Source organism: Balaenoptera ricei, chromosome 1, assembly GCF_028023285.1.
Source record: "Balaenoptera ricei isolate mBalRic1 chromosome 1, mBalRic1.hap2, whole genome shotgun sequence".
Taxonomy (NCBI): Eukaryota; Metazoa; Chordata; class Mammalia; order Artiodactyla; family Balaenopteridae; genus Balaenoptera; species Balaenoptera ricei.
The window spans coordinates 111,878,187-111,892,362 of record NC_082639.1 but is presented as its reverse complement, the minus strand read 5'-3'; the positions used below and the strand labels follow the sequence as shown (position 1 = coordinate 111,892,362).

General features: G+C 43.0%; 2 protein-coding genes and 1 non-coding gene across 3 annotated transcripts; 1 reads left to right on the top strand and 2 right to left on the bottom strand.

Annotated features, from left to right (window-relative positions):
- Nucleotides 1-3,918: 3,918 nt before the first annotated feature.
- TRNAM-CAU (transfer RNA methionine (anticodon CAU)) lies at nucleotides 3,919-3,990 on the bottom strand. The gene has a single exon. It is a non-coding gene; the product is annotated as a tRNA-Met (tRNA).
- Nucleotides 3,991-4,225: 235 nt separating this feature from the next.
- Nucleotides 4,226-10,963, top strand: ILF2 (interleukin enhancer binding factor 2). Its single transcript, XM_059932079.1, has 14 exons — nucleotides 4,226-4,324; nucleotides 5,049-5,108; nucleotides 5,325-5,367; nucleotides 5,812-5,916; nucleotides 6,287-6,364; nucleotides 6,700-6,802; nucleotides 7,378-7,443; nucleotides 7,911-8,027; nucleotides 8,516-8,594; nucleotides 9,189-9,276; nucleotides 9,720-9,781; nucleotides 9,859-9,973; nucleotides 10,191-10,281; nucleotides 10,431-10,963. Exons 1-14 carry the CDS (start codon nucleotides 4,320-4,322, stop codon nucleotides 10,589-10,591), a joined length of 1,173 nt encoding a protein of 390 aa, XP_059788062.1. The 5' UTR covers nucleotides 4,226-4,319; the 3' UTR covers nucleotides 10,592-10,963.
- A 183-nt stretch (nucleotides 10,964-11,146) lies between these two features.
- Nucleotides 11,147-12,946, bottom strand: SNAPIN (SNAP associated protein). Its single transcript, XM_059932091.1, has 4 exons — nucleotides 12,771-12,946; nucleotides 12,458-12,504; nucleotides 12,094-12,212; nucleotides 11,147-11,760 (listed from the first exon to the last, which is right to left on the bottom strand). The coding sequence occupies exons 1-4, from the start codon at nucleotides 12,911-12,913 to the stop codon at nucleotides 11,659-11,661; spliced, it is 411 nt and encodes a 136-aa protein (XP_059788074.1). The 5' UTR covers nucleotides 12,914-12,946; the 3' UTR covers nucleotides 11,147-11,658.
- Nucleotides 12,947-14,176: the final 1,230 nt, after the last annotated feature.

Sequence of the window (14,176 nt, the reverse complement as noted above, 5' to 3'; positions counted from 1 at the left end):
TCCAGAGGACCTAGTACGTGTTAAGCACCGGCTGAAGGTATAAAGATGAAGACTATATATATATGTGTGTGTGTGTGTGTGTGTGTGTGTATGTATCTCATATATATCATATATATATAGTCCATACCTTTGAGGAGCTCTATTTGGGACAAATAGCCATAATGTAATATAGTTAAATACTACAACAGAGAGATAGGTAAATTGCTAAGAGGCCCAGATAAGGGCTATTTTGCTTGCATTAGGGCCAGGAAAATCTCCAACGAGAAATAATTCAACAAGGGTAGGAGGATGAGAAAGGTATTCTGTGCAGAGACGGCAGAATACTGAAGTCTGTTTCCTACATATTTAGGAGAATTTTGAATATTCTTATGGTCTGGAGCAAAAGTAGCCCATGGACCAACTTCAGACGGCAGGCATGTTTTGTCTGGCATGTATTCTCTCTCTCAAATATATATATGTTATATATTATATATGTATATTATATATAGATATATAAAATTTGCCCATAAATTTATTGCCCATATTTTAAAATCAGCAGATGGCACATGAATATTTGGAATTCTGACTTGTCTTGAAATATTGGAGAGCTGGTAATCTAGGTCCTGCATCTCTCCATGAACAATAATCTGGAACCAAGTATCCATTACTTCTTTGAGATGAGTCTAGCTCATCATGGTCCCTATTCACCCTGTTCACTCATTTGCATTACTGGCTGCATTAGCAGTGCATGTTTTCAACCCTGATCTAGGATGTAAGGTTTATGGGTGTAAGAATGACTGAGGAGGAGAGGCAAGAAAAGGTAGCAGAGGGCAGATCATGCAAGCTTTTGTGGGACAGGCATAATGTCTTTGTTCTATAACGAGGGCTCCAGAGGCTATAGAGGTAGATAGGAGATTGGAAAATTTTTTTTAAAGTTTTTTTGAGGTATGATTGATATACCATAAGCTGTACATATTTAACGTATACAATTTGATGAGTTTGGACATATGCATATGCCCGTGAAACACATCACCACAACACCAAGGTAATAAACATTTCCATCACCTCCAAACATTTCCTTGTGTCCTTTTGTGTGTGTGTGTGTGTGTGTGTGTGTGTATGTGTGTTAAGAACACCTAACATGAGATCTATCCTCTTAACAAATTTTTAAATGTATAATACGGTCTTGTTCACTATAGGGAGATGCTTTTTAAGTAGAATCAACTGGAATTCAGGAAAAGCATACAAATAACTGAAGTCTAGGTGACATTGACTCATTAGTTGAGAAGCTAAGAGAAGCTGAAAGGTTTCAGGGGGAAGATAATTTTAGTTTATTGCTTTTGAAGTGCCTGTAGATACCCAAGTGGAGGTGTCCAATAGGCCATTGGATTAGTGGAACTGGAGCTCAGGAGAACTAGACTAGAAATCCAACTTAGTAATTGAGCTTCTCTTTCAACAATGGTGGCTTAAATAATTTGTCCAATCCTCAAGCTGAGCTGCAGACAACTAAAAATGTTAGATGAAATGCTTTTTAAAATTAACTAACTAAGAAGACAGTGAGAGCATGGAAGGAGAGGAAAGCAGGAGACCAGCAGTAGGAGAGCTTTTACCCTAGAGTCATTTGCTGATCCAAAACTGGTGGCAGAAAATAGGCTGTGTGGGGCAAGTGAGACAAAATTTGGAGTCCAAATGTCCCCAAAGGTGATTGCTTAGGTAAACCACCTTCCTATTTAGGGTTAGGATCCTGAAAGGCTGCACTCCTAGGGGAAACCTAGGAGTAGGATAAACCAGAAGTAAACAGAAAATCCAGACCTGCAATAGTCAAAAGCCAAAATTAAGAACCAATTCATGGGTTTAAGAGCAAGTTAGACTCATCTGAGGAGTAAGTAATGAATTGGAAGAAAGGACAGAAGAAACCACTCAGAATGAAGCATGGATACAAAGGAATGAAAAATATAAAAGAGGGGGTTGGAGATATAAAGGATACCATGAGAAAGTCTGACACACCTTTATTTGGAGCCCAGGAGGGGGGGAAATAATAGGGTAGAAGCAATATTTAAAGAGATAGTGGCTGAGAAACTTAAAAAATAAATGAAATACATCAAGCCACAGATTCAAGAAGTTCAACAAATCTCAAGATTAAAAAAAAAAAAATCCATACCTGGAGCCATCAGAGTGAAGCTGCAGGAAATTAAACCAAATATAAAATCTTAAAAATAGGCAGAAAAAAGAGGATTGGTTACCTTCAGAGGAGCAACCATTTGATTAACAACTTTTTTTTCCCAGCAAAAATGGAAGCCATAAAATAGTAAAATAATATCGTAAACGTGCTGAAAGAAAATGACTTCCAATTTAGAATTACATATCTAGAGAAAATGTCCTTCAAAAACAAAGGTGAAATAAAGATGTATTCAGAAAAACCAAAACCAAGAAAGTTAGCCACCAGCAGAAGGGCACTAATTCTCAAGCAGAAGGAATATTATTCCAGATGAGTGTTGGGGATACAGGAAGGAATAAAGAGCATTAAAAATGGCAAATCTCAATGACCACTGCTTTAATTAATAAGCATTAATGTCTTGTGGGATTGAACATATATATGGAATTTAAATTCTGTAAACGTATACACCTACACTTACCCAAGAGGAACAATTGCATCTCACCCCAAGAACCTTGTACAAAAATGGTCATAGCTGCTTTATACATAATGGCTCCAAACTGGAAACAGCCCAGATGTGCTCACCTGTGTCTCAGCCAGTTGGAGGCCCTGAATTCATCAACAGGAGAGTGGGTAAACAAACTGTGGAATATTTATGCAATGGCATGCTACTCATAAATAAAAAGGAACAAATTGCTGATAAATGCAAAAACATGGAAGAATCTTGAAATGTGTCAAGCAAAAGAAGCTAGGCAAAAAAGAGTACATAGGATGTGAGTCCATTTACGGGAAGAACAGACGAAACTAATCTATGATAATAGAAATTGGAATAGTGATTGTCTCTAAGGGAAGGGCAAAGGGGTATGAGTGAATTTTTTGAGGTTATAAAAATGTTCTTTATGTTAATCTGTGTGATGGGCAGAATACATTACTCAAAATTAATCGATCTGTAGACTTAAGATCTGTGCATTTTGCTGTAGTAAATAATACTACAATTAGTATATTAGTATCAATATAGTACTTAAAAAAGTTACACAACAATATATATAGTTCTGGAGGGAGTGACGGTGGTAAATGGAATTAAATTATTCCTTCATTTTTCACGAGGAGGGTAAAAGTATTACATAAAATTAGAGCTTGCCAGTTCAAGGAGGCACGTCGTAATTTTTAGGGTAACCACTAAAAGAGTAGAAAAAGAGTGTGTAACTTCCAATTGACAGAGGCAGGGAAGGAATAATAAATAGTAATCAATGCAAAACAAGGCAAGAAGGGGGAGAAACAGGATTATAGAAGGACGAAAAGCACATAGTAATATGCTTGATGTAAATGCAACCATAGTATATCCATATTTGTGGCTGTGAAACTTCGTATAAGGGTGAAATCCGCCAGGGAGGTTGTAGAGTGAGGAAAAGAGAAATGAGGGGAAACTGGGCAAATGGCAGGGGGTCTGGTCCTTCTCTCCTGTCACTTCCCTTGCGCTCTTTTTCTGAGCTCTCTTTCCAAAGGCTGTCTCAGTTTCCCTGCTAGTCCCTCACCATCAGTATTTTCCCCCTCTGATTCAATCAATATACATACTCAAATCCGCTTCTCCTGTCTCAAGTTTCTAGCCTCTGTGAACCACACCCAGACGTGTAGTGTTCACAGTCACCTAAAGTCCCTTCCTGTTCCATTTCGCTTGCTGATGGCAAAAACAGCTTCTAAAGACTGCATTTTTGAGAGAGGAAAAAGTAGGAGTATGGCGGTTACATTTATTGAAGAAATTTAAACTCCTAGGGAGAAAAAGATAGCAGAGGATGGTTTCGATCCATCGACCTCTGGGTTATGGGCCCAGCACGCTTCCGCTGCGCCACTCTGCTGCCTCGAAACGTAGCCTTCCGTGAAGTGTACAGAAAGTTCTCGGAATGCTACCCATCCTGATTTCTTTACACAGCGCCCCCTAGCGTCTGCAAAAGCCGTTACTGTCAAGTCCGTTCTTATTGGCTAGTTCCTGACACAGTAGGCGCTTTTCATTGGTTCATAAACCGGTTTACCAAAGTAAACCAATAGGCACAAGCGGCGGAGTACGGCGGGAGCCAATCGCGCCGGAGTTTGTTGGGACACGCCGGCGGGCTGCCTCTCCAGTTGTCTGCCCCTTGGAGGAAAGGGGCGGTTGGTGTGGCTTCCATTGTTCGGGCTCTAGGACGCCATGAGGTAAGGGCTGTGGGGTGCTCTAGAGAGGTTTCGGGTATTCGACCGAAAACTGTGGGAAGTTGGGCTGAAAGGAGTCGGAGGACTTGAAAGGGCCGTGTTTCTAGGGGCTGCACGGAAACCTGAGAGCTCCTGGGCTGGGAGAGTGGCGGAGGTCGGGGGCCGAGGAGGCGGGGAAACTCGGGCCGGGGATGGGGGTGGGGCCCAGGAGTGGGTAGGCAGGCTCGACACTTCGGTCTCTGGGGTGTTCAGATGAGGGGGTGTCCTCAGGTCTCAGGAGGAGCACTCCCCCCCACCCCGCCATCTAGACTGAGAAGGCTGGAACGTGCCTCATGCATCCTCAGTGCCAAGTGCTTGACATATCGGATATGCCTGATGCTTTTACCACATGAGCGAATAAATGAGCAGTCGCGTTAGTCTCTGAAGTCTTAGGGTTGGAGTGTCTCAGCAATTATGGGGCATTTCTTGTAGGGTTCACTGAGCCCCGTCAGTATTTAATGTGAGGTTTGATGTGATTAATTTATCCAGAAGGCGGAGGTCATGGGGGGTGAGGCTGGGCACTTGGAATTGGGGCGGGGGAGAAATGTAAGTGGGAATGGGGTCGCTTGGCTTCCAAAGGGAAGTGCAGAGCCATGGAGGTAGGCTAACTCGAAATCCTGTGGCCGGTATGGTGGAGATTGCTTCAACGAGGTCAAAACAAAGTTAAAATCTATTCATGCATTTCTAGGGGTGACAGAGGCCGCGGTCGTGGCGGGCGCTTTGGTTCCAGAGGAGGCCCAGGAGGAGGGTGAGTGCCAGTTTTTAGCATCTCTGCAGCCGTTAGTTTCCATTTCAGTCATCTAAATAGGAGTTTGGAGTGGACTAATCTTACCTGCCTTTGTGAGATCCAGCTGTGGGTTAGAAGCATTCTTTGCATGCTCTCCTGGTAAATGAGTTTGGCCCCATTATGCGAAGTCAGTTTGATTTCTGTGGTGAGTAATTTGAATTGTTTTCCGTATTTTAGGTTCAGGCCCTTTGTGCCACATATCCCATTTGATTTCTATTTGGTGAGTACCTTGGCCACTGTTCACTTGTAGTTGAGCCCAGCATCTCCCTATTAATGAAGTCAGGTGGTAGTTGGAGCAGAAAAAGGGATCAGTGAGTGGAGTTGGGGGTGGGTTTGAGTCAGCCGTGTGTTGCTTTACATGCATAAACAGTGTAAGCTGGATGGGGAAGACAGTTCCTCGGCCACAGTGGGCAGTAACATGGTTATAATCTTTGTTCTGAACAGTCAGTGGTATCTTTGGCTTACCTGTTAGTGTAATGGCAGTAAGAGCTTAAATTATGGATATTCCCTCCAGCTTCTATCCTTGTTTGAACATCTTAAGGAGTAAAAATAAGTGCCGTAGAATTTTCTGTTTTCAATTTTTTTGTGTTGTGGCAACAGAAAGAAAATCTCTATTGTATATTATTTTTGGTAAGTAGTATGTAGTTGTTTATTTCTGGTTTAGTGTGAAATGGCCTTTCCCCGGGTCAAGCCAGCGCCTGATGAAACTTCCTTCAGTGAGGCCTTGCTGAAGAGGAATCAGGACCTTGCTCCTAACTCTGCTGAACAGGTATATTTCGGCTTCCCTCCTGAGATTCCTCAAAGGAAGCTAAAGAAGTAAATAACTACTGATGAGGTTACAGTTATCAGAGCCTAAACTCCACAGAAAGTTTAATCGTTCTCCTTATTTCTCTTTGTGGGTAGAGGGAGAGCGCCAGGTGAATATATAAACAAATTACATGTGCGTTCATATTTTTACTGGGGAATCTATCTTTGGGATCAAAAAGTATTCAAGGCTGGAAGGGTCAGGATGTTCTCAGAGCCCGTGCAGGTATTGCTTCATCTCCTATTGAAGGGATTAGGGGGAAATAGTCAAGCTTGATGAGAAGTCGCTTACAGTGTTTCACCTGAGGGTATTTTTGTTTCCTGCTGTCTTTCAGGCCTCTATCCTTTCTCTGGTGACAAAAATTAACAATGTGATTGACAATTTGATTGTGGCTCCAGGGACATTTGAAGTGGTGAGTTTTTGATGACTTAGTCCTAGGAAAGGGGAGCCTTGTGGAACTTTCCTTGGCTCCTGTCTCTTAATTCTTCAGGTGCCTATTCAAAGCCACTCTTCAAATAGGAAAGTACAGTGGAATTCCTTTGTAGTGCTGATCTTGGGGACCAGACTTATATCGTTACTGTCAGCTAACCATGATGAACCAGGCTTTTCACGTGCTTATTTTGGGATATGATTTGAACTGTGCTACTTCCAAATCCGGGTAATAAGCTGTGTTGTAACTGAGTTCTGAGGGGAACTAGGCAGTGTTCTCACTTCTGACTTTTCTTTTTGAAATCCCTTTTCCAACAGCAAATTGAAGAAGTCCGACAAGTCGGATCGTATAAAAAGGGAACGATGACTACAGGACACAATGTGGCTGACCTGGTGGTGATCCTAAAGATTTTGCCAACATGTGAGTGTGCCTCTCTCTGGCCTTAGGAGCAGAACATAGCAGTTGGATTTGAGGCATAGGGATCTTTAAAGCCCAAATTTCTTGAGAGAAAGGCTGTTTGGAAGACAAATGGGAAATTTAGTATTTTAATGTGTGTTGTATCTGAAAGAATATGGCCAGTTACTATAGGGCAGTGTTTCTCAGCTGGGGGTGATTTTGCTCCCTAGGGGATATTTGGCAGTGTCTGGAGATGTCCTGGGGCTAACGTTTTTGGGTAGAAGCCAGGGTTGCTGCTAAGCATTCTACAGTACACAAGACAGACCCTACCTCCCAACCCCAAACAAAGAATTATCCAGGCCAATATGGCATTAGTCCCACTGACAAGAAACCCTGCGGTGGAAAAAGGTGTGTGTATATAGGAGGAGGTGTCCTGTTCCCTGAGCCTTCCGATTTCTCTGTCCAGGTGTTAGCTTCCCCTTGTAAAAGTGTTCATTCAGCTGCTTGTCCTTGCTCCAGCAGAAATCAGAGTACAGAGATGTATAGAAAATCTACATAAATAATTGTAATCTTCATTATCTCCTGTTGTCTCAATCTAGTGGAAGCCGTTGCTGCACTAGGGAACAAGGTCGTGGAGAGCCTAAGGGCACAGGATCCTTCTGAAGGTTTGAGTTTGTTGCTGAACATGTAATTTAGTGGTCACAGGAGCCAGGTCTATGATTATAAGTTCACTTCAACAAAGTCAGGTCAGACTAGAAGGAAGAGCGAATGCAGAGTTTTAGGTCGGGGAAGTTTTGGGCAGAGTTCGCCAGCGTTCAAAATCCAGTTGATGTCCCTTACTTTTAAACTCTGTATTCTCAGTTCTGATTCTGGACTGTTGCTGTTTTTAAAAATCTATCTAGGGGACTTCCCTGGTGGTCTAGTGGTTAGGACACCGAGCTCCCAATGCAAGGGGAATGGGTTCCATCCTTGGTTGGGGAACTAAGATCCCACATGCCGCACGGTGTGGCCAAAAAGATAAATAAGTAAATAAATTAAAAAAACCCTATCTGTTCCCCCACCCTCATCCTGGAATTACCTTTGGTCATCTAATGGAGATATGAGTTACAGCTTTTGATTTTTCTGTTTGCAGTTTTGACCATGCTGACCAATGAAACTGGCTTTGAAATCAGTTCTTCTGATGCTACAGTGAAGATTCTCATTACAACAGTGCCACCCAATCTCCGAAAACTGGACCCAGAACTCCACTGTTAGTTCTTTTATTCCGTTGCTGTTAAATTTGGAGAAATTCAAAATAGGGTATAAAGTGCTATTGAGTTTACTTAGGTCCCAAAAGGTCACATGTGGAATAGCAACAAACTAAGTTTACCCCCAAACTTTGCTGTCTTTCTCTGTAATTTGGAAACAGTTTTACCAGCTTCCTAGTGAAATTGTCAGAGCCAGCATGGCCAAGAAAGCAGTTTGAGGATTTAAGAAAAAGGACTGAGGAAATATTTATGGAGGCGGGTAGGCTTTCAGAGAAAATTGGGGCTCTTGCATGCTTCCAGATTTGGTTTGGGGGAGGAATAGTGACTTTTGGACAGATGACTTGCTGATCTGGGGAACACGGGGGTGGTTTAAGGAATTACTATGTTATCCTGTCCTCCTTCCACGTTCTTGGACTATGGCAGTGGGATTGAATTGCTTGCTCAATAATGGGAATGTTTCATCTTGGTGGATGTCATGCTTGTCTTCTAGTGGATATCAAGGTGTTGCAGAGTGCCTTAGCAGCCATCCGACATGCCCGCTGGTTTGAGGAAAATGCTTCTCAGTCCACGTGAGTCCCTCCCTGTTTGAGTGAAGATATATCCTAATCCTTCTAACTACATTGAACAGCAGGATACCACCCCCACCCCCACCCCACCCCCACCAATACTTCCTCTCACAGAACATTTTTGGCTGTGATCTTCTGTCTGGATTTTGATTTTTACCTTAAGTAAGCAAACTTAGGTTGAGGGAAAGAAGGGAATGTATAGTTCTGGAAATAGCTTCATCTCTGTACCTTAGATGTGGAAGTAAATAATCTTATTACTTTATATTTTTTTTTAGCTATAGTTGATGTACAGTATTATGTTACAGGTATACGACATAGTAATTCACAATTTTTAAAGGTTATACTTCATCTATAGTTATTATAAAATATTGGCTATATCCCCCATGTTGTACAGTATATCCTTGTAGCTTATTTTATGCATAATAGTTTGTACCTCTTAATCCCTTATTCCTATTTTGCCCCTCCCCCCTTCCCTCTCCCCACTGGTAACCACTAGTTTGTTCTCTATATCTGTGAGTCTCTTTCCTTTTTGTTATATTCACTAGTTTGTTTCATGATCTGTTATTACTTTCAATCCTTGGTCCCTCTTACCTTCAGAGTTAAAGTTCTCATCAGACTGCTGAAGGACCTGAGGATTCGTTTTCCTGGCTTTGAGCCCCTCACTCCCTGGATACTTGACCTACTTGTAAGTAATGAAGGGCAATTGGAATTCCTGATCCTCCCTATGTTACAGTAGTTACTCTGAAACCTACCAGAATATGAAATTTGGTACAGATTAAAAAGAAATGGGGGGGGAGGGGCGGAGAAGGGAAAGGAAAAAAAAGAAATCTCATTAGTGGACAAGTAATCCAATAAAGATTCAATGTTTATTATTTATTTGGGCTTTTGGAGTATTCAGTTAAATGAGTAGTTATTACTGCACCTTTGTTTTTCTCATTACTGCTCTCATTTCATTAATGTGGTAATGGAGAGAAATTACTGAATGAGCAGTCATTTCAGAACTGCTTCTCAACGTTAAAATTTTAGCTAGACATTAACCAGTTTTCTTCATGAAGGTTTAAAGTTTTAATTTGTTTGAAGATAGAATTGCCACTTTATGGCGCACCTACCACATTCATTTTCTTCTAGGGGCACTATGCTGTGATGAACAACCCCACCAGACAGCCTTTGGCCCTAAATGTGGCATACAGGTATAGCATGCTGCTTTGGGTTTGGGGCTGGATGTAAGCTGTCTTGTGTGTTCTTCTAATACCTCTCCATGTTTCAGACGATGCTTGCAGATTCTGGCTGCAGGACTCTTCCTGCCAGGGTCGGTGGGTATCACTGACCCCTGTGAGAGTGGCAACTTCAGAGTACACACAGTCATGACTCTGGAACAGCAGGTATTTGGACAGCTCTGAAATGGTCTGCTGTGCCCCACTCTTGAATATCTGGTCAGAAGGCAAAGGGAATGTGGTTTTTAGTGGTCAGGGATTTGGGGGTTCTCACAGACTTTGGTCTTGAAATTAAAAATTTTTATCTCACTTTTCATGAGAATGTTAGTCAAATAAGGTATTTTGATTTTCATTGCTAATTTACCCTTACTTTGCTCTCCCTCAGGATATGGTCTGCTACACAGCTCAGACTCTGGTCCGAATCCTCTCACATGGTGGCTTTAGGAAGATCCTTGGCCAGGAGGGTGATGCCAGCTGTGAGTGACCACTGTGGGACAGGGGTTCTTTACGGTACTCTGTGATCTACAAAGAAACTCTACACTACTCATGTCTTACTGTTTCCACTGTGTGGGTCATGACTTGTATGTTGGGCTACTTGTCTGAAGTCACCTTTTTTCTCTTCTAGATCTTGCTTCTGAAATATCTACCTGGGATGGAGTGATAGTGACACCTTCAGAAAAGGCTTATGAGAAGCCACCAGAGAAGAAGGAAGGAGAGGAAGAGGAGGAGAATACAGAAGAGCCACCTCAAGGAGAGGAAGAGGAAAGCATGGAGACTCAGGAATGACCTCCCTGTCTCTTCACCCCCTTTCTTACCCAAGGAGAAGACTGGAGCCTAAGCTAACTGCTGCTGGGCTTTATGTGGTGGCATTTCTGAGGGCTAGGGGAGACAGGAAGGAAGATTAAAAAGACACTATAGAAGGAATTGTCATTCCACTGCGTTCTGAAACTGGCTTAGTAGCCAGAAGTCTCCCATTTATGACCTATGCCATCCATCTATAGTGAAGCAGGATACCAACTTTTATTCCTAATACTCTAGAATCCCGAGCTCCTGGAAACCTCTCTCAACCAGTACTTCGTTGTTGAAATGTTGTGAACTGTTAGTGTTTGCAATGTTTTTTTTTTACTAAGAAAAAAGATTAAAGTACTTCCTAGTAGGGCTCTTGGTCTTGTTTTTCCTTGGCATCTGGCAAGCTGTTTTGCTTCCTTTTGCTTTCTGTACTCTTCATTGAAAATGATACTTGAGTCTTTTCATTGTGAACACTAGATCTCAATTTGAAGCTATATTTGAATTAATGCAGAAGACTCTTGGAACCTTTCCATATACCAGAGTAAACTGGAATACCATTTAAGCATTTATTGAATCAAATGGTTCTAGTAACACTGCTACAGTAGTCAAGCCAGTGCAGTCAACAAAAGAGGGTAGGTGGGTCATTTACCTTGACTTTGCCTGCCCTTTCTAGTGTAAACAAAGGAATATTGGAAGTCACAGGTAGAGGACATTCTGCCCAGGTCCAACAACCTCGCATGTAAAAGAGGAAGCCCCTCCCTTGTTAATGCGGCTCGGAGATGGTAGAGGAGGTGGGCCTTGAGTATGGAGCTTAAAAAAAAAAAATGTAGAGGCCTCAGCTCTCTCTTGGAAGCAAGAGCCATAATAAATCCTTTGGGATCCTGAGTCCTGCTCTACACAGGTTTCTTTGGGCCCCACATAAATGGGTAAGCCTGAAGTGCTTCAAACAAACCACAGGGCTGCCCTTTTGACGTCCCAACACCTACAGGGAGTCCTGGAGGAAACAGGCAGTCGGGGAATGGTATTTGTGCTATTCTGTGGCCATGGGCCCATCTTCTGGCCTGTTACTTGCTTGGGGAACCAGGGGGGTAAACTCCTGAATCCAGCATTGCCCTCCTTCGGGCTGTTTCCTTGGCAACACTGTGGTTTAGCCGCCTCAGCCGTTCCTACAAAACAAGATTTGGAATCAAATTAACTGCCCTGTGAAAGGATTTAGAGCTTGCTGTCAACTAGGCTGGAAAATGTCTTAGGCTTGCTTCATCTCAACGTTAAGTCTTCTAAGGTATGTAAGAACATAAATGAGAGCAACTGGGGGTTAAGAATAGGAACAGTAAGTCCTATTCTGGCTGGCATTAGTTGACAACTCCCTTTCCCTAAAAAGACTAAAAATTACGGTGACTTTCGTTGTATTGGGGACTTCATGACACCCCTTGAAAATCGGAGAATACCTTAAGGACTTAGAAGAACAAAGAGTTACTGTTGGTAGGAAATTCCTTTACCTGGGCATTCTGTAGGATGTTATTAACCAAGACGACTCGTCGCCGGGCATTAAGGAGCTTCTTCACATAGGGGTCGAGATCCAGGGCCACTTTCTGATCCTCATTGATACGGCACAGTTCTGGGAAATGGAAGGAAGATGCAACTAAACACCTAATGGCCTTCTCATTCTTGGAACAAGTAAGTTAGTAAATGCTATGGGAAGCACTCTTGTTCCACATGGGCACAGTCACTAGAAACTTAAGAAAAGAGGAGTCCATCGGCAGCCCTGGAAGCAAATGACAGAAGCCCAGCCCCAGAGGTTGGCAAAACATAAGGTCCTGTAGTGACTTGTAGGATCCCGGGTATACGGGGATGCTTACTCACCGGTAGCTAGGTTGTCAATTTGTTCCCGGAGCTCTACTTGGCTCTCTCTGCAAAGAGGTACAAGGCCTACACGGTCAGACAGTTAATGGAACTCAAAAACCTACTCCCCTATGTGTTTCCTAAGTGCTCAGAAAAGCCAGCCTCTGCCCCCACCGGCAGGCCCTCCGCTGGTCTGCCCCGCCTCCAATCAGTTTCCCCAAATTCTTAGTCCCATCCGAAAGCCGAACTCGTCTTGTCTCCGCCCTTTCTTGGCCCCGCCCCTACAAAAACCAAATCGAGAAGAGTCCCCGCCCCAACCTTCCCTCTAGGGCACCTGACGGCGTGGACGTGAGAGTCAAGCTGCTGCACAGCCGGTCGCAGGAACTCGAGGAGCCCCTCGGCGAAGAGGTCACGGCCTGCGGGCCCCGCCACGGGGGTTCCTGCCCCGGACACAGCGGCGGAACCAGCTCCCGCCATCACGAACTGCCCTTACGGCCGGAACCTGCCGCGAGGGCCGCCGGGAACTGAAACCCCGCCGAAGTGCGCCGCCAGGGGGCGCCCGGGGAGTGCCAGCTCTGACCCCGGCCTGGGATTTCTGGGAAACGCAGTCTCTGGAGCCAGCAGGGCGGGGCGAAGGGCCGGGCCCTGGAGCTACCGGGAGTTGTAGTTCTTTGTAGGCCATGAAGTGGCGGGTTTTGAAAGTCTCCAGACTTTAAGAGCTAGAAGGAACCATTTTGGGGATGCGTACGTTTTGTTTTCTCCAAAGGTGAAAAATAAATGCTTATGTCCCCAGTTGTCCATAGCTTTCCCATGTTAATTTTGTGGGAAAGCCAGATGATAGTCATAATATAGTATATTTCTAAATTTAAGTGTATTTTTTAATGGCGCTAAAATATGTGCAAAACTGCATCTGAATACTGTTCAGCCTTAAGAAGGAATGAAATTCTGGTACATGCTATGCGTTAAACGTGACGACGTTATGCTAAGTGAAATAAGCCAGACACAGAAGGACAAATATTTAATGATTCTGCTTGTATGAGGTGCGTAGAGCAGTCAAATTCATGGACATAAAATGTAGTTTTATCTCCTGATCAGAACAGTGTTGCCAGCGGCTGGGGAAAAGGGGGAATGGGGACTTGTTGCTTAATGGATACAGAGTTTCAGTATGGGATGATTTAAAAGTTCTAGAGACTAGTAGTGGTGATAGTTACATAATGTGAGTTTACTTAATGCCACTGAACCGTACACTTAAAAATGGTTAAAATGGTTAAAATGGTAAATTTTATGTTATATAGATTTTCCAACAGTAAAAAAAATTGTTTTTAACCTGCATGTTTCCATATTTTAATTTTATCTACCCTCAAAAAGTTTCCCTACTTTTATTTTGTTTTTCATGGCTTTCCAGAGAGTTTACATCTCTTGTTGAATTCTCAACAAGAGGCACAGCCCTCTGTCCTTTAAGCCCTAATGTGTTCCAGTGATTCACAATAAATGGGCACCAGAATGTTCAGCCTTGAGCTTTGATGAAATGAAGTTCTTATTTTAAGGCAAACAAGAAAAATTTAAACATGAAAATGTTCTCTGCTTGGGAATTCCCTGCTGGTTTAGTAAAAAAAAAAAAAAAAAAAGTTCTCCCTGTTTGGGCCTCTTTTCTTCCCTCTAGTGTGCAGTGTGCGTCTGCATTATGCATTAACCAGATCTCTCCAATGTCAGAAATACCAGCTCAACCATAAAGATAAA